This window comes from Carettochelys insculpta, chromosome 1 (genome assembly GCF_033958435.1).
Source record: "Carettochelys insculpta isolate YL-2023 chromosome 1, ASM3395843v1, whole genome shotgun sequence".
NCBI classification, from domain to species: Eukaryota; Metazoa; Chordata; order Testudines; family Carettochelyidae; genus Carettochelys; species Carettochelys insculpta.
The window spans coordinates 26,251,761-26,279,081 of record NC_134137.1 but is presented as its reverse complement, the minus strand read 5'-3'; the positions used below and the strand labels follow the sequence as shown (position 1 = coordinate 26,279,081).

Genomic DNA, 27,321 nt, shown 5'->3' with positions numbered 1-27,321 from the left:
ATCTTGTAATAAACTGTGCAATGTAACTTCCAGTTACATGCACCCTACCATATGTGGGTTGAACCTCTCTAGTCTGGCACCCTAGGGGTTTAACCATTTCCTAACCAGAGAATTTGCTGGTCAATGGGTGGTCAATATTGTTTAGCAGCATTGCCAACACTTCCATTGCTTCCTGGCCTCCTAAAAGACATTGACAGTAAATTTGAGAACTAACAGCACAGGAAATTGAGTTAGGACTGGTGGCTATAAGCAAAATTAATGAGACTGTGGGAAGACTTGGCCACACCCATAGTAAGTAGGCATCCAGCTAAGTAAATCGTGCTGGACTATGGATGTTGTTGGACCAGAGTGTGCAGAAGAAGAGGCTCAACCTGTATGTTGGAAGGCCTTAGGTACTTGTATCAGGAAGAGCCTTTCAGTGTCAGTGCTTTTCAGAAACCAAATGGTGTTTCTGTAGGAGTGGCTTAATGGTACCCAATGCAAGAGGTAAATTTTGTTTATCCTTTTAAAGCTAAATGTAAATAGTTTTATAGCTTTTTTGGGAAAAGAATCACAACCTGCCTCAATTACAAGACAAGCACTGTTTCAAATATGTTTTGAAAAAAATATCATTGCAGTGGCCTCAACAGTGTAGTGAATGGCATAACTTGATTAGTGGGATACTTTCATGCTATATCCAAGATGTTTGTTTTTCCATAGGAGAGACTTTTGTTGGGCTTTGGGCCAGAGCAAGTGTTGGCCTTTCTCACTCCTTCCCCGGCAATCTCCTCCTTATCCCTGTGCTCCTGACTGGGAGCAAGGTTGAGGCGCAGGGTTTTCCTTTCATTGTGCTTGCCCAGTGTTCTTGATGGGAAGCAGCAGAAGCCTGACCCTGCTCCATGGAAGCAGTGTCAGGTGGGCAGGGCAAGTTCCCAAATCAGGACCCTGCTCCCCCAGTAGGAGTGCCAAGTGAAGTGGGGCAGTGCACAGGGGTACCCAGTTGGCTGAAGCCGTGGATATGGCCTCCATTGGTCCAGTGACTATTCTGCCACTGGGCAGGACACATGCTTATGTGTCTGATACCCACCTAAGGAAGTGAAGAAACAGATTGACAGAGCCAGATGGGTACCCAGAAGCCACCTGCTACAAGACAGGCCCAACAAGGAAGACAACAGAACACCACTGGCCTTCACGTACAGCCCCAGCAAAACCTCTCCACTCATGCTGGACAAGGATCCCTCACTCTCACAGACCTATAGTTATTGATTTAGTTCCAAACTAACAGCATTATCAGCAAAAAGATCTTGACAACATTGTAGACAGCTCTTTGAAAATCTCTGTTCAGTGAGAAGTGGTAAATCTAATATCAGTTATGATGTATGTGCAATAATAGTATAGAAAGTTTGTCATGGCATAGGTTGATGTTCACACTGACCTTAAACATTGTTCACTTCTGATCACCTCATCTGAAAAGCAACATAGTAGAAACGGAGCATCCAGAGAAGGATGACTAAAACTAGAAGCATGAGAACACCTGTATGTGCTTACCTACTTGGGGTATGTTGGCACTGCGAACCCAGTAGTATTGGCATATATGGTAGTGTAGAGAGCAAGGCACAGCTTAGGTTGGTAAAGATGCTCCTGAGTAAGGAGATAGCCAGTAAAGGCTAAGGCAGCACCTTGCCACTGGAGCCTTTCTCTAGATCAGGAAGTTACTTAAGTCTTTTCCTGCCACAGGGAAAGAGACCTGAGCACTGGGGAAAAGGCTGTTACAGCCTCCTGCCACCAGGGCCTTTCACTGACATGTGTAGCTGCACACTGCAGTGTGGGGTAAACCTGCTTTTTTTAATTTACACATGCCCTACATGTGGTGTGTAGTAAACATAGCGTAAAATTAAGATTGCTTAATATGGAAATGGACTAGAGATTGGTTTTCAAGCTGTCAACTTTTTGGTATGCTTCTGTTTAGTCAGAGCAACTTCTCCCATATAGTGAGATGGGAGTAAGCCTATTACATTTGCCTACCACTGAAACTTACTATTCCTCAATTAACTCTCTTGGGAAGCTAAGAAGTGAGATGTAATTCTATATTAAGGCCTCTCAATTTCATTGGTGACTCAACACATGAGAATTTTTGAAAACTTTACCGTGTGAAAAATTGTTTTTCATCCATGTCAAAAGTGATTTAGGAGTATGTCCCTTAAACACAGTGGCACTTAGGCATCAGTGTGACTTTGGTGTCTTTGAAGAATGTATCCATGTTGTATAATTAAATTGGAGAATTCACTGCCTCAAGCTTAGGTCAAGAACTTAGCAGGAGTCAAACAGATTAGACATTTATGAATATCTAGGTACAGTAAACACTCTCCTCTAAGGTGAATACATTTTTTTTCTGAAGACAACTGGATAACTGTCCATTGGCGGTTTTTACGTCATGCCTTGAATCATGTGCTACTGACCATTGTCAGAGTAGAGGAGCTTTGGATCTCTTATGTGACAATTCCTCCTTTGCTGTAAATCATCCTACAGAGAGAGAATGAAGTGTTAGTCCATCTCATAATAGAATGTAGTGTCAGTTGGACAAGAAAAATCACAGTTATGTCTAGGAAATATCCCCAAGCACTTTATAGAGTATTCTGTCTGTAGTATTGAGATGAAACATTGTGACAAAGTTGCTGTAAATACTATGGATTGCACCTCTCAAATCCAATATGCTTTCATCCTACAACATCTGGGGCCTGGCAGGATCATGGATGTTCCAGGACAAGAGAATACTGGACCAGTGCAGGATCCCGGTTGAACCAGGAACCGGAGCTGCCCCCTGCCCTGTGGCAGCACGGGAGCTGGAGGCCCTGCTGGAGCCAGCATGCCACGTGGCAGCATATAGGGATCAGGAGCCAGAGTCTGCTGACAGCCTCTGATAGCCCAGGCTGGGGATGTAGTCTCTGGGGGAGGGAGGCTGGAGGGTGGGACTGCAGCATCCCCAGAGTACAGGTCTGTCAGTGTGCAGAAGACCTGGACCTCCCCTCTTTCAGCATATTCTCTTGTTTGGGACCTGTTAGGTCCTGAGCATTCTGGGTAAGGAAGGTGCAATCTGTACTATATTTACTTTTCCTCTATTGCTGTAGTTGAAAACATATGGTAAAAATAGGTAAGATGTAATTACCTAGGTTGGTATTGGCTAAGATACTGGGACTTTCTTCCTTGCTTGTGCAAAATGGCTCTGTAGTTGAAAAGTTGTCATGTTTACTGTTATAAAAATTAGGGTTTGGGTAGACCACATTTACCTTGTTGTCATAGGCTGCGCTCACACTATAGAGCTTTGTTGACAATTTTTTTGGACAACTCAAGGAGCATTCACATCTAAAATGCATTCTGTTGAGAATCACTTGACAGAACACAGCAGTTTTCTCAGCAGAGTTCTGTCACTCCTGTTTGAGGCAGAAGGCCTTTGTCGACAGATTCAGTTGATAGAAAAAGAGCGTAGATGCTTGGGGGAGGGGGGTCTTCTGTCAACAGAGGAGTCCTTTATGATGCCAGCCAGCTGGACCTGGAACACGTCCTTCCCACTGCAAGCAGAGCTCTATGCTCTGCTCCTCCAGCCAGCCTTAAAGGTACAGGAACCCTGGAAACCCCATACCACTAGCCTGTGTGCAAATAGCCTAGTCAGCATGTGTGCCTGCAGCCTGCTAACAGCCACCCCCTGCAGCCACTCCAGGCACATGGCAGCTACTTGGCCAACCCCTCCAGGGAATGGGGAGAGGAGCCCAAGGACACACCCCTGGCCAGGAGGAGGCAGGCCTCATCTTAGATGGACCTGAAATCTAGGATCTGCTCAGCCCTTGGGCAGAGGAGACGGTGCTTCTGCACCCGGTAACCAAACGCAGGAACTCCCCGGGATGCAGCCAGGTAGCCACCACCCTGGAGGCCCAGGGACACCCTGCCCCAACTATGGGGCAGGTCCAGGTGAAGATAAAAACTCAGGCAGGGGTGTGCCTGAGCCCAGGATGCTGCCTGCCAGTCAGGGGCACGATAACCCAGCTACCCGTACTACCATGAGCTCTTCCAGGCAGAGGACTCCACTCCCTCCCATGCAGCCAGATCCCTACCTGGAGGAATAGCAGTATGGAACCCAGGCTGTGGATGAGAGTGACACTGCATCCTAGGCCAGTGAGGTGACACTAGTCATCAGCCTGGAGTTGGGCGCCTTCAGGGTCTCAATGGACATGTTTGAAGTACCCATTAGTGAGTACCTCATGGGGCACACACCCTGTAGAATGGGGGAGATTGGGCAAGGGTGGGGGTGCGCTGCAATCCCCCCTGGGCTGGCTTGGGCAGGATCCTACCCTGTAAGCCCTTCACACATGTGCAAGGTGCTGTGTTCCACCCATTCCAAGCATGCAGTCTCAGGGCATGGGCACCAACCTGCTGACAGCCTGACGGGAGGCCACAAGAGCCCCTGACATGGTGGGGAATGGGACCTGCCACACACAGGCACACCAGCAGGACACGGGCAGCACCCACAGCTGCAGACAGCATCTCAAACTGAGTCCCTTCCATCTGGACCAGTGGAGGGCCAGGCCAACCTCACTTCTCCACCAGGGCCAGCCAGTCCCTGGGGGGAGCTGGAGCCAGGCATGCCAGCAGGACTACCAGCCCTGGGATGCAAAGGAATCCCACTGTGGCATGGGCAGGTCCAAGGATGGAGGGCCCATTGCTGGGGTGAGGAGGGCTGAGGGAGCCTTGGACGAGTTGCTGACGTACTGGAGCAGCAGCTGTGGGCTGATGAGGTGCAGTGGGCAAGGGACTGGGTGCAAGTGCTGCCTCCACGCCCTCCCCCTGCTGTCCTAGACCTCGCCCAATGGATCCTGTCCTTGGCCACCTCCCCTGCATTTCAGGCCCCACCAGCTCCCTCCACTGAGCCCAACACCCATCTGTAATTGCCAAGCCAGCCCCCAACGAGGCCCTTCCCCAGCCATACCTCCCTGTGTCACTGGCTCCAACCCAGCCCTGATGGGGACCCCGAACTCACAGCAGGAGGGGATCCTATGGCTGGGGCTGCTTAGGTTCCTGCTTCCCTGCAGGGTTGCAGCCCACCATCCCCTTCCTAGACTGAGGCCTTCCACTTCCTGTCCCATGCCCTCCCAGGCAACTGCAGATGCTCTCCCACCCTTTGTCCCAAGCCCTGACCATAATGCCCATAGTTCAGCAACACTGCACTTTGTGAGTAGTTCTTGTTCGTGCACTGGTTCTCATGTGTTCGTGTTACAAAGTAAAGGTTTATTTGTTTACAACCCCCATTGTGTGGGACAGACCAGAGCTGCGGAACACCCTGGTGTCATGGTTAACCAGGGCCTGCATTACAATGAAGTGATACCCCTCCCTGTTGTTGAACCATGCTGCGCTGTGGTCCAGGGCACATATTGGGATATGGGTACCGTTGATCCCCCTGAAACAGTTGGGCGATCCCAGGGTATTGAATACGGCTGCAACCACGTTGACCAGGTGGATGTGCCTCCACAGTAGGAGGGAGTTGATGGCTGTCATGATGTGTGGGGGGAGGAGGTGGGACACACAGGTGAGGGACTGGAGCGGTTGGGCCCTTGGCCGTGGGGTGTTCCCTCTCTGCTCTCCCATCCCCTGTGAGCTCTTCAGGACCCCCTGCCCTGGAGACCATCCCTCACGCAACAGAAGTGTGTGCGGGTGGAATGGCATGGTCCCTGGGGGAGGGGGCTGCTTCTCCCCCTGGCAGGGCCTGCAGCCTAGGAGAGCCTTACCTTCATGAGGACAGCACTCAAGGTGGACTTCCTCATGGCAAAGTGATTCCCCACAGATTGGTAGTTGTTGGGGCTGGCCAGCTTCAAGAGGGCCATGGTGACCCTCTTCTCCAGGGGGATGGCAGGCCGCAGATGGATATGCTGTGGTTGGAGGGTGGGAGCAAGCCAAGCACAGAGCTCCAGAAAAGTGTCTTTCCGCATGCAGAAATTCTGGAGCCACTGCTGGTTGTCTGTTGCCCATCACTCACCAGTCTGAGCTGGTGGTATATCGCCGTATGCACCTGATGACCCAAGGTTGTGGGTGCCAACAAATCACTGTGGCAGTGAGGAGGGCATCTGCCTCATGGAGGGTGTCTGGCTCACCCCTCTGGAGGAAGAGGGCTGGGATGAGGTGGTGCAGCAGCTGCAGCAACAATGCGTACAGCCAGTGCAAGCCATGGGGCTGCTTTGGCAGCAAGACTCGCTGGAAAGGTCGAGCTGTTTCGCTAGCTTTGCTGTCCCTCCAGGAGGTGTGCAAGCCTTGACATGGGCAGGGAGCAGAGCCTGGTGGGGCTCCTTTAAAGGCATGCAGGGCTGTTGCCCCAGGAAGGGCTTGGTGTCCATGCAACCTTGTTTTCCAGGTCACTGGGGCCCATTCTCTTTAAGAGCTGTGGCGGGGGTGGGTGCTTTCTGTTGACAGTGTGTCAGTAGAATGAGCCTCTATTAGGTGTAGATGTGTTATGTTGGTGCGTTCTTTTGGGGGTTTCTGCTGACAGTACCTTCTGTTGACAGATCACTGTGGTGTAGAAGCAGCCAGAATTCAGATTGTAATCTGAGAATACTGACCTAATATAAGCAGCTATTATTTACCTGATAATCAGGGTTTGGAAACTGCTTTCATGTAATCATGTGTTTTGCTAATCCCTTTATGAAGATAGCATATTGGTTCTCAGGAACCTCAGCTTCTAACTTTGGTTAGGACTCCATTGTGTTAGGGGCTAAAAATATCTCTGACTCCAAAATCTTGGAGTCTAGCATTGAGTGGATACAGACAGACAAATTGCGGAGTACAAGGAAGCATGGGAGTATGAGGTTCACCAGGATAGTCCATGGTTTCAGCTCATTAGTGGCCTAATTCAGGCAGACATCACAGCGAGAAGGGATAGAAGAATAAAAAAGTACCTTTGCAGATATCTGTGGGGAGCTTCTAGTTTCCAGTGATGTTGGCATGGAGGGCACACGCAGACTTAAAACAGTGCCTCAGTGCAGGTACACTGTTGTGCTGTAGCACTTCAACAAACATGCTTCTCTGAGAGGCAGTGAAGAGCTCTGCTGCTGACCTAAGGCCATCTACGTGGCAGACAGGTCTGTAACTAGGTCACTGAGGGGGGTGGATTGTTCACACTCTTGACTAATGTAGTTACACTAATGTGTGTTTGTAGAGTAGACCAGACCTTATTTTACACTGGCTAACCCTTTGCCATTGAAGTACATGTCAAGAGTTAGGCATAGTACACTTAAAAATTAGACCACCCTTTCTACATGAATGTGGGCTGTGAAACATTTAATGCCTTGAGAAATAGGGATGTTAAGGTTTAACCGCTTAACTGATAAGCCTCATCCTGAATGGTTGAGGCTTACTGGTTACAGTTAGCCAAAAGAGGCTGGAACAACTCCCTGCCTGCAGCAGGCAGGGGGTGTTCCCGCCCTTTAGGGTTGTCACAGGTTGGTGATCTCCAGGCTGGTCAGAGTAGTCTGTTGGTAGTGGCTGTGGGGAAGGGCTGTAAAGGATGCGAGCTTAGCAGCCCCCCTGCTGTGGACAGGGTCTGCTTCACCCGGCTAGAGCATCCTTGCTCATATCATGCCTAGGCCAGGCTGTCGTAGATGGGGACTTCTCTGGCCCCACTGGAGCAGCTTGAACCACAGCTGTGCTGCGGGTGGGATGGGCCAGAGCACCCCGGGTCCCTGGTGTGCTGTGTGTGGATGCACTATCCCAGCTGGGCTGGATTGGTGTCCCCAGTCACCCCCTCCCCTTGTTAATTGGTTAACCGGTTAAACCTACCAGTTAAATGTGATTTCATGTTTCTAATGAGAAACATAGTTAAGTTGATCTCACCATGGATGTAATTTTGGCCACATGAATAGAAAAATTCTTCAGTTGACCTCATTACAGACTCTTAGCATGATGGACAAACTGTATTGCTAGGGGTTTTTCTGTCCATTTAGAAACACTGCAGTGGCACAGTTGCAGTGCTATGGCTGTCTCACTTCAGTGGGTGTTGGGTGGGTGTACCTTTAGAATCTGTAGCTAAAGTAAGGGCATTCATTTCTGTGTCCATTGAAACATACTCTGATTTAATCTAAATGGGGTTTTTTACGGGGTGAATAACATGAAACGTAAAATTTTAGATTCGATAGTTTTTTTGTCCATTCAGAAGGAAAAAGCAAGGTACAAACTCATGGAATCATCCACTGAAAACTGTTTAGATATATAATCAACAATTACTGTTTCATATTAAAAGAAAAAGTTACTTTTATGCCTTTTGTGGCGGGGCCAGGGTGAAGGGTCCCTCAGAAGGATCCCCAAACAAGCAGAAGGGCTTGTGGGGCAATCACAGGCAGCTGTGTGGGAGATAGCTGGCCTTAATTAGCCTGTCAGTCCCAGTGACTGAACTAATAAGAGGCCTTGGGCGGGGGGAGTGTGAGAGGTGAGCAGAGAGATGCAAAGAGACAGTAGTGAGAGAGAACAGGTTTGAGAGGAGCAGAGGAGGGCAGCAGGAACACCAAAGATCAGAGGGAGAATGAGAGCTTCTACAGATTGAGTGGGGACCCGTGACTGCTACAGCCTGAAGAAGGTACCAGGGGAATCATCTGGGGAAGTGGGCCAGGGAAGAGAGCTGCTGTGCTAAGGCAGTCAGCTCCTCCCACTGGCAGCTGCACAGGGTCCCTGGGCCGGAGCCTGGCATGAGTGGGTGGGGGCCGGGTTCCCCCACTCAGACCACCCCTCGTCCCAGCAAGGGCAACAGGGACCTTAAGTGGTCCTAACGGACTGAATAGAGACCAGAGGCCCAGGAATAGGACTGACTTTGTCATGCTTTTCTACAGAATCTGGCTGGAAAATTTAGCCTCGGAGGAAAAAAACCTTGCATGTCATCTTCCTTGCTGAATTGTAGAAGACTTTGGGGTGTGTTTATTTTAGGTTGGGAGTCCATTAAATTTGATTTCTATCCATGGTTTTGAGGACTTTCCTCTATTATTTGTATGCTAACCCTTGGAACCACATATAGTGAAGAAGAGGATTAATCTGCTCTTTTGCAAATTGCCAATACCAGATGTTTGAATAAAATTAGCTTTATTCAGATCACAGGAAAAAAAATTAGACTTGAACAAAATAAATGTTATGCATAACATGTCTTGACCTGTAGTGTGCTGATCTGAACTTCCTTTATGTAGTTACAAGAAAATGGGTAGTATCTTTCATTTCTAGGCCACATATTATTGCTCAAAAATACTTTTCGCAAACTGCATGTTATATAAATTGGATCAAATTACCAGTAGCTTTTGGCACCCCCGCCCCCCGCTTTTCTTGAAAAAATCCATGCCCTTGAGCAGAGGTCTTCCAGGGGGCACATCAACTAAGCTACAGGTTTAACCTCTTAAATCTGGAATTCTCTTTTCCCGCAACATCCATGTTCCAGCATGATCATGGATGTTGCACGACCAGAGAGTCCCGGAGCTGGGGCAGGACCTGGGGCCATAGCATTGACCAGCAGCCTGGCTTGGAGTTGCCGCCAGCCCTGCTGCAGCAGAAGGGAGGGTGGGGTAGAGCTCCTGCCTGGCTCCCAGCTTCCTGCTGCTGGCAGGAGATAGGAAATTCTACCAGCGCTGCAAAACTGGTCAGTTTTCCTGCTGCAGGGGGAGCTAGGTTGCTCACTGGGGAGAGGCAACTGACCAGGGCTGAAGCGCTGCTCAGTTTCCCTGCTCCCTGAGTGGCGGGCAGTCGGGAGCCAAGCACCCACCATCCCGAGTTGCGTTAAACTAATATGCGCACTGTGAGTGCGTGTATCTTGGGGTGTGCCATGCATTAGTGTCTCAGAAAATGAATAACAGACTTTTTTTTTAAACACACAAGGAAAGTGTTTATGTACGCAATTTGCTTATCATATGTCTTTTTTTATATTGTAGAGAAATAACTTTTGATAAAAATGCATATTGGTTTCAACGTTCCAGAAATACTAATAGGTGAACTGTTGACAACAAAGCCTGCTGGATTTCACAGGGCACTTCTTTATTTTCCTTTACCCTTCATACTTTTTGGTAAAATAATTCTGATAAGTAGATAGTTAGATTAATGACAATTCTTGTCAAGAAAGTGGATTTCTCATTTCAAACATGTGTCTACATATCTGTTTTGCAGAATGGAAGCCGAACGTATTGTCTAAATATTCTGTTCACAAAAAGACCTGGGCTGTGTCTACGCTACAGAGTTTTGTCAGAAGTGGCCTTTGTTGACAAAACTCCAGGAGTGTCAACACTACGAACACATTCGGTTGAGAAACCGTTGACAGAACTCTGCCGTTTCCTCAGCAGAGCGATGTGGCTCCTGTTTGAGGCATGATGCTTACGATGACAGAAAAATAGTATAGACTCTAGGGTGGGGTGGGGGGGGAGCTTCTGTTGACAGAGGAGTCCTCCATGGAGTCAGCCACCTGGAGCTGGGAGACTCCCTGTCCACTGCAAGCAGGGGTCTATGCTCTGCCCCTCCAGCCAGACTTAAAGGTACAGGAGCCCTGGAAACCCCATACCAGGAAGGAGGAAGCATGCGAGCCGTCCAGCCAGCATGTGTCCCTGCAGCCTGCTCATAGCCACCCCCTGTGGCCACCACAGGTGAGTGGTGGCCTTATGCTCCACGAGGGGTGTGGGAGAGGAGCCCCAGAACACTCCCCTGGCCCAGAGGATGTGTGCCCTATTCTGGACTGGCCCCGAAGTCTGGGACTTGCTCAGCCGCTGGGCTGAAAACAGTGCTGCTCAACCTGGCTGCTAAAAGACAGAACACCCTGTGCTACACGCAAGTCAAACCAGTCCTGGCAACCAGAGGACACCCTGCTCAGATCATGGAGTGGGTCCGTGTGAAAATTAAGGAGCCGTAGGAGGGGTGTACCTGGGCTCAGGATGAAGGCCACTGGTCAGGAGCATGGCAGCCAAGCTGCCCCTACTAACAGGAGCTACAGGAGCAACATAAGGCGGAGGACACCTCCTTCCCACCCCTGCCGTGAGCCTCCTGGAGCCAGAGTCCCACTGGGGGAGCAGCAGCCAGATGATGGTGATGCTGCATCCATGGCCAGCAAGGGAAACCTGGTCATTAACCTGGAGTCAGGCCCCTCCTCCAGCCAGGGCACCTCCAGGGCCTTACTGAACCTGTTTTGAGGTACTTGCCAGTGAGTACCCCACGGGGCACCCGCCCAGGGGCATGAGGGGCCAGGTAAGGGCTGGGCATGGTGCGATGCTCCCTGCAAACCTGGCACCGGTACCTGTGTGCAGGGTGCCATGTTCTGCCTGGTTTGACCACACAGCTGCAGGGCATGGGCACTGACCCGCCGTCAGCACCATCGGAGGCCAGCAAGTCCTCAGCCCCCTGTGGGGGCCTGCCTGCCTGCCCCTAATATGCATGTGCGCCTCAAGGATAATGGATTCTCCATTACTGACAGTTTTTAATTCAAGATTCTGTGTTCAGCTAAAGATTTGCTTTAGAAATTGTGGGGGGTTTTGTGGGGGAGGGCATGGGGGAGGAGTTGTGTTGCCTGTATTACGGAGAAGATCAGACTAGGTGTTCACAGTGGTCTCTTGTGGCTTTTGAATATAATTTTCTATTAAACTAATTGGTAAGTTGAGCACACGTTATGGTGCTCAAATGTTCTATATGCAGAATAGAAAGCTTCCAATTTGGCAGTATTCCTCTCTAGTTTGAGGAATGTATATGGTTAAATTATGTTGTATGTGTTTTGTCTATCTTTATAAAATCTTAATGGGCTCTTCAATATTTTTTCAGGTTAGGAAAAATCACAGTAACCCAACTTCAATAACAGGTGGGAGAAGGCTGGCTGCAGTTTTTATTACAGAGAAGCTATTATCTAGATTGAAAGATGAAAGGAGTGCTTGTTATGGTAGCAGTCTTGAATTCTTGAATTTTGACTGATCTCCATTAGGAGTGGTCAGAGGTATGGGAAACTTTCTTTCCGGAGTGGTAAACCTGAGTTTTGGAAATATTTTCAGACTGCTGTTTATGAATAGGAACGTTGTACAGAGTGTATGCTATAGCTAAAGAACCTTGGAAATACTCATATACTGTATGTACACAGTTTTAGCATATGTTTACCTTGCTAATTATACGTCCAGTCGATGCTAATGTAAATGAAAAGGTTTGAGCTATGAGTTTTCATTTTCAAACCAGAAACAACTTAACATGTTCAACTTAATCATTAGAAACCTTTCAAATGTAAAGCCATACAAATGAAACAGTGCAAATAAGAACAGCAGCGAAGGGTCATGTGGCACCTTATAGACTAACAGAAAAGTTTTGAGCATGAGCTTTCGTGAGCATAGACTCACTTCATCTGATGAAGCATCTGATGAAGTGAGTCTGTGCTCACGAAAGCTCATGCTCAAAACTTTTCTGTTAGTCTATAACGTGCCACAGGACCCTTGGTTGCTGTTACAGATCCAGACTAACATGGCTACCCCTCCGATACTTGCAAATAAGAAGGAATGCAAGAGCTGCCAGGAATAACCATGTTTTCGTGAGTAGGCAATGTCCTCCTTGCTTGGGCACTATCTTCACTAGGTTGGTTTGCACTTGATGGAGTACCTGCATTGTCACAGCAAGCAGGAGGCTCAGTGAGAGGAACTGTGAAGCAGAAGACCTACCCTTTGCTGGCTGGAAGGGTAGGGAAGAAACTGAGGAATCGTTCCATGCCTTGCAGCTTCTGGAAAAGGGGTTAATATGCAAGACTTGTCCTATTGAGATTATATGAAAGTAGAACTCCCACAAAAGGTCTAAGGACAGTATGGTGATCAACCCTTAGTACTTTTTCCACTTCCTAGTAAGCATTACAGCAGTTCTCTGTAGTCCCTTACCAATAGGCATTGCTTGGGAGGGCCCTACCCTCTGTTTTCATATTTATATCTGCCTAGTAGGCTTGATCTTCTGAAGTAAGTGTTCACCATAGTATGCCTGCCCAGTTTTCTAAAGTAGCCTTGGCTGAAATATGTTTATGGCTGTTGTCATGCCATCTTGAGTTTACACCATTGTTTCTGTGTTTTGTGGTGCACAAAAAACTAAGGGTAGAGAGTAGTGAATTTCTCTCTGTGTTTAAAAACAACAAGAAGTCCTGTGGCACCTTTATAGACTAACAGATATTTTGGAACATAAGCTTTCGTGGGCTAAGACGCGCTTTGTCAGATGCACTAGTGGGACGGGGTTTCAGAGGAGGATTTAAAGGGGAGGGCCAGAGCTGCCGAGATCTATTCAGTCAGGGTAGATATGGCCAATTATCGGCAGTTAATGTGGAGTTGTGAACATCAAGAGAGCAGAAATCAAGTCAGTTCAGTTGGGGGCGGGGGGGAAAATGTGGCCCATTGTCAGTTGCTAGTGTGGAGGTGTGGACGTCAAGAGGGGAGTAACTGCTTTTGTAATGGGCCAGACGCTTCCAGTCTGACTCCATCAACCAAGGATTGAAATTTGTAAATGAATTGCAGCTCTGAAATTTCTCTTTGCATTTTATTTTATTTACTTATTTATTGGTTGTAGAACTGCTACTTTTAAATCTGTTGTTGAGTGTCCAGGGAGACCGAAGTGTTCTCCTACAGGTTTTTTATGTTACCGTTCCTGATTTCTGATTTATGTCCATTTGTTCTTTTATGTAGAGACTGTCCAGTTTGGCCAATGTAAATTGCAGTGGGCCATTGCTGGCACATGATGGCATATTAGTAGATGTGCAGATGAAAGAGCCCCTGATGGTGTGGTAGATGTTAGGTCCTGTGATATCACTGGTGCAGATATGTGAGCAGAGTTGGCAGCGAGGTTTGTTTCAGGGATTGGTTCCAGATTTAGAGTTACTGTGTTGTGGTCTCTAGTTGCTGGTGAAAATTTAAGGTTGGCAGGCTGTCTGTAGGTGAGGACAGGCCTGTCACCCAAGGTCTCCATGTGATTACAGTGTGCCTTATTTCTTAATGCTTACAAAAAACTTTTTTTTAAATTTTTTCTTTCTTGCATTTAAAGATCTTCCCTTTCTTGATGTAGACTTTTGTGCGAGGTATACTTTGTGTTCACAGTGTCCTCTCTCCTTACTAAATCTTGTACCTTCATCCATAGGCTTTGTACTCAATACCCGTCACTCATGCAAGGGAAGGGATTGTGCTGGGTCACAGAGGTTGCTTTCACGGAATGCCAAAATGACACTAACACAAACTTAGAAATTTTGAAGTAACTTCAGGAAATAAACCATTCAGCATGAAATATGCAAACATAAAACTTTGTACGTCTCTAGGAATTTTCCGTAATATTTCTGTATTATCCTAGTCCTTCTACCAGCTAACCTGCAAAATCCTGCAATAGAGTATCTCAGTTGACGACAGATTTTTTCATTCACGTTACATATTTCCTACGTACTATATTAATTGACCTGTTGTGCATGCCTTTGCACGTTGTGTTCAGTCACCAAATTACACTTTCTTGCTTCCCCTATATATTTAAAATAATCATATATGCACATATTCTGATATGATTTAACAAAAGAAACAAACCATAGTACTCTTTTGGGTGGTTGGTCTACTAATTCAAATAACTTTCAGTCTGAAGAGCAGAAGGAAACTCCCGATGTGATCGGAAACATTTAAGGCCTATTTTTGCTGCCTTTAATGAGCTCAGAGAGCAGCTGGAAAGTAAATATTTTCCCAGACAATTATATGCAGAAGTTACATTTTGTGCAAGAGTAGTTCTCACACATTGGAAAGATGGATGATTCATTTGTTGCTTTTAGAATGGCTTAAAATTGAAAAATGTCAATGGTGTACATGGAAAAAGTACTTAAGAAATAATGTAAAGAGGAGGGCTGGGAATGGGACTACATGACTCAGATCTAGTAACCGGATATAAGGAATTTCATATCCAGCTCACTGATTTGAATTTGCCAGTGTCAGTGGTGACATTGTGTTACCATACCATTGTATGGTTTTTCACTGGTCCATATAAAATTGATAATCTCAATTCAGAGTTTAACAAAGTGTTAATCAAGAAAATTGCCATCACAATTAACTAATGGAGTAGTAACAGTATGAACATACACAAAGATTAAATGGACATGGAAAGTGACTCAATTGCAGAAAGTTATTTTTAGAATAAAATTGAGAAACTGGTTTTTATTAATAGTCTGTTCTGTGGATGAATGAAATACTTGAATAGTTCTCAAACTGTAGCTCTTTGAGATCTGCCCAGTGAGCCACAGAGTGAAAACCGTCGATAGGTAAATCAGAGGTGTTCTGGGAAAGACTATGTGATCTTGAGACTTCTCCATAGAATGGAAAACTGAAATACATATGTATCATGTTAACTAAGCTTCAAGAATACTAAATATGCAAGTAAAATAATGATGAATTTTCTTTATTACAGACTTAATCCAGTGCACAAATGAGATGAATGTGAACATCCCACAGCTGGCAGACAGCTTGTTTGAAAGAACTACCAACAGTAGCTGGGTAGTGATCTTCAAGTCTCTGATTACAACTCACCATCTAATGGTGTATGGAAATGAGGTAATACAGTTTCTTGAGAAAAAAATCATATCTTTATTATAAAGACACATCACGGACATGTCTTGGAGTAGATACTGTCCATAAGAAAGTTTTCAGTATTTCTTCCTTTGTAGTTATAGGTTGAGCCTCTCTAATCCGGAACTCTTTGTTTGATAATGTTCATAATCCGGCATGATTTTAGTTAGCTGGTTGATCACTTTTATAGGTGTGACCAAGCTTCCCATGGTTCATAACATTTGCTTACAGCCACCAACTCTGGATTTCTGTGTTTCGTGTTGTTACTTAGCTGTGAATTACCTCTAAATATTATCTGGGAGCCCAGTAAGCAGTGGAAGTAGTGGTAATGTGCTAGAAAATTTTGACCACCTGTTGTCTGGCAAATTTTCTTGTCCGGCCCTGGTCAGGTCTCAAGAGTGCCAGACAAGAAAAGTTCAACCTTTAGTAGGAAATAAGAAGACTGCAAGAGAGGGTTCTTTTTATATGCCAGTGTTGGTTTTTTTATTGATAAATCACAGAAATAAAAATATGATGTAGAATCATAAGAGCTGAAGATGAGACTTCCTAGTTTACCTAGCTGTGTTCCTGACAAAATGGGTTTTTCTGTATATTCAGAGTTTTTTTGTATATTGTATGATTTTTCTCCAAATTTTTTAATTGGGGATCAGCAATCTTTTTTTAATGTGATTTGAAACTATGAAATATTTACATGTGAGCAGGAGGTACTCAGTGGTTGTTTGCATTCCATTAAATTTCAGATAGTAGTGCAAAACAATATATCAGCTGATTATTTATATATTTATTTTTTAAGGACCCGTGTCCTTTATTTTTAGGACAACATGTCCTAAATTTTCCACAGAAACCTTTACAGACTAGGTGGTGTGGTGTTTTCATGATACAGTCCTTTTTTAAAAAAGGTGTTTAACCAAGATGAACTGTGGCTTGTGGACTTTCTATATTTAATTAAAAAAAGACTTAAATTTTCATATCTGCTGATCTGCAGCACCGTAGACATTTTGAGACTTTTTTTTTTTAAAACCACCATTTGAATTTTAAAAAGGAAAGTGGTTACCTTGTGTAATCCAAGTGTTAACATGGTAGGGGCAATATTCTGATTCCCTGTCATGTCCAGCCACATTTCTTTTATGTTGAAACAAGTGAAATTTAGTTTTTCATGAAACTCATACTAGATGTGTTATAAAGAAAAAGTAGAAAATACCTGCTGATTTTTTTGGAGGGGCGGGGTGGAGTTCTGTAAAGCCATTAATCGTACTCTGTGGTTCCATTAGTATCAGCACAGGAACTGAAAGGCCCTCAAATACTTTGGACATGCCTGTTCTACAACTGCTACAGCACTGCAACTGAGCTATTGGAGCTTCACAGTGTAAAGCTTTCTGTGTTGACTTGAGAGGTTTTTCTATTGATTGTAGTTGAGCCATCTCTCTGAGTGGCGGTAGGTAGGTCAATGGAAAAATCCTTCTGTTGATCTAGTCACTTCAACATGAATGGTTACGTTGTCCTAACAATGGTGCTTCAAGTGCAGAATTTTTCACAACCCTGAATCATGTATCTGGTTTCATTTTAAAGTATAGACAAAGCTGAACTGAGTCAGAATTTGGTTTGAAAACTGTTCTGGGACTAGTGTGAGCCAATAATGTTTAACAATTGAGATCCTTCTGGGAAGGGTTCATATTGTGTTTCCATGGTTAAAGTATGAAATGAGCAATTGGTAAACTCAGTTAAATGGAGAAAATATAAATAAAAGATAGGAAGGACTTAATTTCACAGATTATCTTGCCCTCTGTGTCCTGCCATTTAGAACATTAAAGAAATATACATGTGATAGTTCCATCTGAGTTTAGCAAATAATCCTCTGCTCAGTGTGGGCAGAAAAGATAAGAACCTCTTTCCTCTCTAACGGTCCCTGCCAATGTAGTGGGGAAGAAAGTTCATTCTTCATCAAGTGTCCCCGTGGGTGCTCCACAATAGGTGTCGGGCTCGCCCGGCACCGCAGATCAGAAATCTTCCAGCAGTTTCTCCTAGATCGCGCATGTGGCAGCGCGCGCCGCTTCCCTGCGCGCCCCCGGCCACGTGCGCAATCCAGCCCCCGCCAGTTCCTTCTCAGACGCCATTGGCTGCAGACGGAATCCGCTCAGGCTAAAGCCAGAGTCAGATTAGATAGTGTTTCTATGTGTAAATTGTTGTTTTTTTCCGGTTAAAAAAAAAAATAATAAAAAGAGAGAGAGGAGGGGAGAAGAAGAGTGGACGTAAGGCCAGTAGGCTGCCCGCTGCCTTGCAGGCCGGTGTCCGCGATTCGGGTAAACAGGCACGGATTAAGTGCTAAGTACCCTATTGACAGTAAAAGACTCACCGCGATGGCCTCTTCAGGCTTGAAAAAGTGTGAGGCTTCCCGTGAAGCTATGCCGGCCTCCGATGGGCACAGTGAATGTGTCCGATGCCTGGGGGAATCACAGGTTACCCAGAAGTGTTCCCACTGTGCTAAGCTCACAGCCAGGGCCAGGAAAGACAGAGAAATGCATCTTAAAATGCTCTTGTTTGACAAGGCCCTCCAGCTGGACTTGCCGGAGAGGCCTCAACCAGAAGGGCCCTCTGGGTTCCACAAGAGGAAGGCAGCTGCTTTGACCCCCTCGGTGCAGAAACAGAGGAAACTCTCCCCAGCTCAATCCTTGCCGGCGGTTTCAGTGAGTGGGAAGGGCAGCGCACACAGCCCCCAGCCGCATACTCAGGCAAGCGGCAGCGCACGTGGCAGAGGCTGAGCCTCGGGTTACAAAATAGCCGGCACGCGCAGCGCCTAGAGCGTCGGCCAGGCAAGCGGCGGAACCGGCGGTACCGCCACAGGCGGCACCGACCCCCGTGGCACCGACGGTGCAGGGCCAACAGGCGCGGAGCCTGCAGGCACCGGAGGACGTTACCCACGCGGCACCGCAGTTGAGCGGGCCCAGCATGGCGCTGACAGTGGGGCCAAGATCCCCGGCGCGGGAGGGGGTGGTGACAGCCCCGCAGGGGAGGGAAAGGCAAGAACAAAAACCCAGCACCGCAGCCCTTCTCTGGACAGGGCTGTGCTGCTACTGACAACAAGACCTTCCCCTGTGCTACACAGGCTGCCCAGAAGGCCTGGGTCTCCACCGGCCTATCCAGAACCACCACCTCCGTTCCTCCAACCAATGTCACCATGGCTTGGGCCACCTTCACCCTTTCTGCGATTGGATCCCCTGGAGTACAACCACAAACCAGTTTCACTGCTATCTGTGTCATCGCGGAGGTCTCACTCTCCCAGACATAGGGGGTACACACCCCGAGAGTGGTCCAGGTCTCCATCCCCGGACCCGGGCCTGTGCTGCCATGGTCGTTCTTATCATGCTGGACACAGACACCACAGGCCTACGCCCAGGGGCAGGTCCCCCCCGGCCGTCCAATACCCCCGCGGACACTCTCGATCGGGGATGGAAACAGTTATCTCAAGGGGAGTTAATTTTAGAACCCCGAGACTTTCCTTGGCCATCCTCTAGCGAGCAGGTGTGTCATCGGCCGCAGAAACCTGAGAGTTCGAGGGAGGTTTATCCTAGTGGTTCCTCCTCATCCTCCCCAGATGAGGCCATGGCCCGCGGGGATGTCTCTCCCCCGGATGACCTTAAACAGTTTCAGGAGCTGTTTAAAAGGGTGGCTTTCACGCAAGGCATTCAAACGGCAGAAGTGCAGGAGAAACATCACAAACTCCTGAAAAATTTGAGACCCCCGGCTTCATCCAAAATTGCTATCCCGCTGGATGAAGCCATTATGGAGTCAGCCACTACCATATGGCAGATTCCAGCCTCCGTTCTGCCTATGAACAAGAGAGCGGATAAGAAGTACTTCGTCCCGGCAAAGGGCATGGAGTTCCTCTTCAGTCACCCACAACCAAATTCTTTGGTGGTCGAGTCATCCCAGCAGAGGTCAAAGACTTCGCAGTACAAATCGGGGGGATCAGACAAAGATGCCAAGAAGCTAGAGCTGTTTGGCAGGAAGGTATATTCCTCTTCCACCCTGCTACTGAGAGTGGCAAATTATGCGGCACACCTAGCGAACCATAATCTTGATAATTACTTCAGGCTTACTTCTCTCATGGATTCACTTCCAGAAGATAAGAAGCTGGTGTTAAAGGCAATTGTGCAAGAGGGCTACGCAGCTTCGAGAACGGGAGTCCAGATCGCCCTGGATGTGGCAGATACGGCAGCACGCTCAACGGCTACAGCAGTGGTCATGCGTAGAGAATCTTGGTTCCAGACATGGGGTATCCTAAGGGACCTACAGGTGAAGATCGTGGATCTTCCCTTTGACACGCAAAAGTTGTTTGCAGACTCAACCGACTCGGTCCTCCACTCCAGTAAGGACTCGAGAGCTACACTCAGAACCCTGGGTATTTATACTCCTCCATATAGGAAGAAAAAATATTACCCTCAGCAAAGATGCTACCCGTACCAACCACAGCGTGCACAGTATCAACGGGGCTACGACCAAGGGCGACATCAACAACAGCAACAGTACAGAACTCCCAGGTGACGTTCTCAACAAAGCCGTACACTCTCGGGACAGGCCCAAAGGCAACAAGTGTGATGGGCATGTCGAGGGCTGCACTATCACTACCATCGCGCAATGCCACTCTCATCTCATGTTCCATCATTGCCTCAGACCGTTTCACTCCCAATGGCAAAAGATCACCACAGACAAATGGGTGCTGGAGATCATAGCCACGGGTTACGCGATCCCCTTCCAGTCGCTCCCACCGACGAAGCCTCCCTCCAGGCCTCACCTCCGGGACGCTACCCATGAGGCGAGGCTCAAGCAGGAGGTGGACCACCTTATGTTCATAGGGGCAGTGGAAAGAGTGCCGGAACAATTCCAAGGGAAAGGTTTTTATTCACGCTACTTCCTCACAGAGAAGAAAACAGGAGGCTGGAGGCCCATCTTAGATCTTCGGGGCCTCAACTGCTACTTACGCAAGTAACGTTTTCGGATGTTTAGTCGCCTCCATACTCACGGCACTGGACGATGGAGATTGGTTTGCAGCCCTCGACTTACAAGATGCTTACTTTCATATAATGATCCACCTGGCATACAGGCGCTTCCTCCGCTTCATGGTCGGCAAGGAACACTTCCAGTACAGGGTTCTTCCGTTCGGCCTCTCCTCGGCCCCCAGAGTCTTTACCAAAACCCTGGCAGTGGTGTCAGCCTACCTGCACAGACAGGGGTGTGTATATTCCCATACCTGGACGACTGCCTACTGAAAGGGGCCTCGAAGGCAGAGGTCCTACGCATGATACGCGTCACAGCGGACATGTTTTCTTCGCTGGGCCTAGTCATCAACCTCACGAAGTCAAAGACCGACCCCACACAAAACATATAGTTCATAGGGGCACGCATAAACTCTATCACAGCAAGGGTGTACCTACCCGACGCCCGCTTCCGCGCCATCAGTTCGCTGGTGCAAGTCATCACATACAGCCCCACGGTGCCGGTCTTAACGTGCTTACAGCTGCTGGGCCACATGGCGGCAGTGACATTTGTGGTACAAAATGCCAGTTTGCACATGCGAAGCCTGCAGCATTGGCTGGCGAGCGTCTACAAACCGGCATCCCACACTGTCCACAGGGTGGTGTCACCCACAACAGAGTTGCGCAGATCCCTGGCGTGGTGGGTAAACCCCAAGAACCTGCTAGTAGGGGTGCCTTTTCACCAACCACAAATTTCTATTTTTCTTACTACCGACGCCTCCCACATAAGATGGGGAGCGCAGATCAGCGACAAGGTGACGCAAGGGCTATGGTCCCCTGTGGAACAGACACTGCACATAAACATACTGGAGCTCAGAGCAGTGTTCAATGCCTGCAAACATTTTCGAGACCACATATATGGCAAAGTAGTCGGGATCAATACAGACAATACCTCCACTATGTTTTACGTAAATCAACAAGGAGAAGCCCGATCCCGTGCCTTATGCATGGAAGCAGTCCGACTGTGGAACTGGTGCATCGCCAACAACATAACGTTGAAAGCCTTGTACTTGCCGGGCGCTCACAACGTGAAAGCAGATCAGCTGAAGAGGCGCTTCGCACTCACACACGAGTGGCAGATCCGCTCCGATCTGCTACGACCGATCTTTCATACATGGGGGTTTCCCCAGATCGATCTGTTTGCCACCCAGCACAACAAGAAGTGTCCCCCAGTACTGCTCCAGAGCAGGAATAGGGTGGGGGTCCTTGGGGGACGCATTCATGATTTCATGGAAGGGCCCCCTACTTTACTCGTTCCCCCCCACAGCGCTTATCCACAAGGTCTTGCAGAAAGCCAGAAGGGAGAGAGCTCGCATGATACTAGTAGTCCCAACGTGGGATTGGCAGCAATGGTTTCCGTTGCTTCTGCGCATGTCGGACCGCCCACCGCTCCCTCTACCGGTGGCTCCGGACCTACTCACACAGGCTCAGGGGTCGATAGTGCACCCACACCCTCAGGGCCTGCGCCTACAAGCATGGCTAATCCATGGCTCAGCTCCTTAGAAAGCACATGTACGGAGGGAGTACAACAAGTCCTGGAAAGTAGCCGAAGGACCTCCACCAGGAAGACTTACAAACAGAAATGGACTCGATTCACAGCCTGGTGTTCAGCCAACAAGTTAGCTCCCCTTGAGCTATACCGATAATACTAGAATACTTATTGGACCTCAAGAGGGGCGGGCTTTCCTTATCCTCGCTAAAAGTCCATCTCGCTGCCATATCAGCCTTAAGCATACAGAGGAGGGACCCACGGTGTTCGCCCATCCTATAGTTACTGGGTTCTTGAAGGGGTTGGTAAACCTGTACCCCCCTCGGAAACCACTTCCACCATCGTGGAACTTTGGACTTGGTGCTCAGCATGCTAATGGTTCCACCTTTTGAACCGTTAGCCACAGTTCCCCTACGTCTCCTTACGATAAAAACAACCTTCCTCCTCGCAATTACATCAGCTCTCAGGGTCAGTGAGCTCGCAGCAGTTATGGCAACGCTGCCTTGCACAGTATTCTCAAAGGAGGTGGTAACCTTACGGCTGCACCCAGCCTTTGTTCCAAAAGTTTCTTCAGAGTTCCATCTTAACTAACCAATAATTTTATCCTCGTTTTACCCGAAGCCTCACAGCTGCAGCGAAGAGGCACGCCTGCACCTCCTGGACGTGAGGAGGGCGTTGGCCTTTTACATAGACAGAACTAAGTCCTTCCGGAAAACGGACAGGCTCCTAGTGGCTCTTGCTCCTAGGTCAAAAGGGGAAGGCCTCTCTTCACAGAGAATTTCAAAGCACATCATGTCCTGAATAAAAATGTGCTACGAGCTTCAAAAGACTCCTTTGCTGGCCCTGCCTTCGGGCTCACTCCACCAGGGCGGTGGCGGCGTTAACAGCCTGCTTCAAGGGCATCGCCTTAAAAGACATCTGTAGAGCGGCGACCTGGTCATCCTACGACACCTTGTCCAAGCATTATGCCCTATGTCCGGTATTCCAAGAGGATACCTGTCTGTCGACAGCAGTCCTTTCGGGGGCAGGCTGCACATAAAGTGATTACCCACCTCCTTTCTTGGGTTCCTGCTGGGTAGTCACCTATTGTGGAGCACCCACGGGGACACTCGATGAAGAAAGAGAAGTTACTCACCGTAGTAACGGTGGTTCTTCGAAATGTGTCCCCGTGGGTGCTCCACCACCCGCCCATCCTCCCCGCTTCGGATCTCTGTGTAGTGTTTTTCAGGAGCATTGGAGGTGGTTGGTCAAGGAACTGGCGGGGACTGGATCACGCACGTGGCTGGGGGCGCGCAGGGGAGCGGTGTGCGCCGGCGCATGCATGATCTAGGAGAAACTGCTGGAAGATTTCAGATCTGCGGCGCCGGGTGAGCCCAACACCTATTGTGGAGCACCCACAGGGACACATCTCAAAGAACCACCGTTATTACGGTGAATAACTTCTCTTTCCCATCAGCTCTTGATAGTTCTTGCAGTACCCAGGAGAAAGAGTTGTCTTGTTACCCATGACCTTCAGTGTGAGGGAGACTTGGTTGTTTTTATTTGGATGTTGGCTCCCTGAAATTACCCATCTGTTAGCTATACATATAGCAATCTCCTCTGTGTTTGCTACCCCTTTTATCATCATGCAGGTTAACAACTGATGTACCCCGTCCTCAAGTCTTTTTGAAGTGTTTTCCTGTAGTATTTAGCTGCTTTTCCACTCAGAAATGCCATTCTCAGAAATGCCATGTAAGTTGTTCACAAAGGAACAGTGTATACACCAGCTTATAGGATTCAACTTGGATCAACTTCTTGCGTAATATTACAGCACTGAGATGTATTTATAGTGAATCCTTTAGTAAGTTTTTATTATTGAATTCAAGACTTAAGAGGTAGTAAGGATAATAAAAATGCTTTTTAGAGACTAGACTTAACTTGGATAACCAATCATCTAAAAATGTTTTTTTTGCCGCAAGTATCAGAGGGGTCTATCAGAGCCATTTATCAACGTGTTAGACTACGAACTGGAAGTTGTCCATGAGTTTGTGTACCTAGGCTCGACGATCTCAGACAACTTGTCACTTGATAGCGAGATCAACAAGCGCATTGGAAAAGCTGCCACAACATTCTCCAGGCTGACGAAGAGAGTATGGGCTAACAATAAGCTCACTGTACACACCAAGGTGCGGGTCTACACAGCCTGTGTTTTGAGCACCCTGCTTCACGGCAGTGAAACATGGACTTTGCGCTCAAAACAAGAGCAGCGGCTCAACACATTGCACATGCGCTGCCTTAGGCACATAATTAGTATCTCATGGCAGGACAAAGTCCCCAGTAGCACAGTGCTTGAGAGGGCAGGCACTGCCTCCATGTTCACCCTTCTCAAACAGAGGTGTATGCGGTTGCTGGGCCACGTCTCACGTATGATGGATGGCCAAATACCGAAGGACCGCCTCTTCGGCGAACTGACGTCTGCAAAGAGGTCAAAAGGGCAACCTAAATTGTGCTACAAGGACACATGCAAGCGTGACCTCAGCACTCTCTCTATCAGCGTGAACACCTGGCATTCGCTCGCCTCAGCCAGGCATGCCTGGAAACAGGGAGTGAAGGAAGCTCTTGTTATGTATGAAACTACCTTGGTGAAGGAAGTGGAAGACAGGAGAGCCCTCAGGAAGATCCATGCCCATGATACCAGAGCGACATCTGCCTACTGCCGCTCACATTGCGGAAGGGACTGCCACTCCCGGATTGGATTGCACAGCCCCAGAAGACGCTGCTCAGATCAGTCCAACTGGGGCGCAAACCCATGATTCCTCGGAATCGAAGGATGCCTACTCTGGGGATCAGAGGGGTACCTAAGTTAGTCTTAAACAGCAAGAAGTCCTGTGGCACCTTATAGACTAACAAGATATTTTGGAGTATAAGCTTTTGTGGGAAAAGACCACATCTGATGAAGCCAGCCTTTGCCCACGAAAGCTTACACTCCTAAATAGCTGCTAGCCTACAAGGTGCCACAGGACTTCTTGTTGTTTCTCACCCTAAGTGTTCTCCCCAGCATTTCAGATAAGAATGATTTCACTGTCCTTTTACTTCCTAAGTCAAGAATGGAAGGCTGTCTTCTCTGTTCCTTAAATACACTTCAAAGGTTTGCTGGGCTATCTCAAGATAACCTTATCTTCCACCTCTGTGTGCTTTCTTTTTGACTTCCTATCTCTTTGATTTTGTATGTAAATGTGCTACCCTTGTATTATCTTACAAAGCTTAATTTACATGCTGACAGGTGAATACACAGCCTTTGTCTGACAAGAGACCTTGTTGCTCCATTTCTGCTATCATACAGACACTTAAGAACCTATTTTCAGTATATAGTAGAGCCTTAATTTACACAGGGGTTGTGTTTCCATGCTCCCTCGGGTAACTCAAATTTTGTCAGTCGGGATTTTCTTTCCCTGGCAGAACCAGGGCAGAGGGGATTGAGCTTGAGCTGTGCTCACGTGGTGAGTTGGTGGGGAGGTGTTGAACCAAGGCAGGGGAGGAGGTTGTGAGCCGGGGCTTCATGCGGGTGGTGAGCCAGGCTGCCAGGGGTGTTAACTAAGGCCAGGGGGGATTGAGCCAGGGTGGGGGCGTTGAGCTGGAGCTGTGAGTGGGGCTGGTGAGGGTTGAACTGGGGCCGCGTGTGTGTGTGGGCGGGGGGGGTGAGCCAGGGCCTGGGGAGGAAGCGGGATTAATGCAAGTTAAGTGCAACTCAAAACTGTGCATTTCAAGGGGTTACTGTGTGCCCATAGCTCGTTATATCATGTTTATACATACATACACTTCACAATGGTAGTAATGGCTAATGTGACTCTTGTCAGTTAAGATCTCGCATGATGATCTTTGATGAATCAGAATGTATGTACCATAATCGGGATATATTACCATTTGGTGTTGAGTTGTTCATGGGTGTCACAGCTTAATCTTGTTCATGTGCAAGAATCTTCAGAGTTAAAAATTGTAATCCCATTTATACTCAGACACTATCAGATTTTCCATGTATAGGTCCTAGTCTTGTGAATTTTGAGAGGACTGCCCTACCAAGAGAAGAAAATTCAGCTATTTTGCTCACTACCTATGATTTACATTATTTCTTCCCCCCCTGCCCCTTTTTAAATGTCAAGTTTATAAAATTAGACGAGCAGGAATTTTCAAAAATAATTCTGCTCCTAGACAGGCTGTTTGTTATGCTAGAGCATTTAAAGTGATCTAAGCTTTGAACTCAATAGAGATTTAGTTGATCTGGAACATTAGAGGCTATCACTCTTTCCCTCCCGCCAACCCCAAGCTATGCAAAGCAAGTCATTTCAGCTAAAAAACGTTTTTTTCCCCCCTGTTAAGAGTCCTATCTGATACATGGTATATTTGGACCAGGTTTAAGGTCCATGTAATCATTTTCTCCTGATATTTTTACATTAGTGTTACTTTCAGATATAACTCTTGGCTTTTTGGATGCGCGTAGGTGTGGGGAAACCCATTTGTCGACACAATAACTTCAACTGCTTGCTCATGTGCATTCAAAATAGGTGTATGTTGCCATATGCACTGGAGCTGGAAGACTTTCCCCTCAGCTTTACCCATAGGGGAGGTGGCTCAGGCAGCCCCTGGAGTGACATGCACATGCCACACTATATAGTGCACCTCTGGCTCCTTCCTTCCTCCAGTTCCTTCTTACCACAGGTGACAGAGCTTGGAACGGCATGCACATCTTAGGCTTCAGTGTTAGCATAGCACTTCCCTTGTTTTCCACTCAAACAGTTCTTTGTTGAGTACCTATTAATAGTTGTAGGTTAGTAGTTAGTCTCCCATTTGGGACTTTCCCTGGCGATGGGACATGCCCTGCTCGCTCGCCCCCCCCTCCCCCCGAAAACCTTCAAAGCCTGAGTGTCATGCTGCAGGCCTTTGCAACAGAGTGATCCTCACACTGATTGCCTTCATTGTCTCAATGAAGATCCTACGCTTATCTGAAATGTGATCTAGGGATCCTTTTGCCTGAGTACAATTAAAAACAGGGTTATATGCTTTAAAGTCCTGCTTATGGAGTCGGCACTTGCCGCGCAGTATCAGCAGTCAGATTTGGCTTGGAGCACTGTTGGCTCAGCACTGCACGTTGTCGACAGCTAGAAGGGGCTGAGAAGGACGAGATGCTGGCTCCCCATAAAGAAAGCATCAGGAGAAAAGCTTGTGCACCAGAGAAGACATGAGCTTCAGCAGCATAACACTG

General features: G+C 47.7%; 1 protein-coding gene across 7 annotated transcripts in view; it reads left to right on the top strand.

Moving 5' to 3' along the window:
* The window catches only part of PICALM (phosphatidylinositol binding clathrin assembly protein), a 171,876-nt gene that overhangs the window by 20,833 nt on the left and 123,722 nt on the right, over nt 1-27,321 (top strand). For 6 of the 7 annotated variants that reach the window (XM_074983701.1, XM_074983739.1, XM_074983709.1 and 3 more), the window contains exon 2: nt 15,403-15,545. In XM_074983701.1, the coding sequence (XP_074839802.1) occupies nt 15,403-15,545 (143 nt within the window). Of the gene's footprint in view, nt 1-15,402; nt 15,546-27,321 lie in introns of those variants that run through there. The other variant, XM_074983747.1, reaches the window with a different exon arrangement.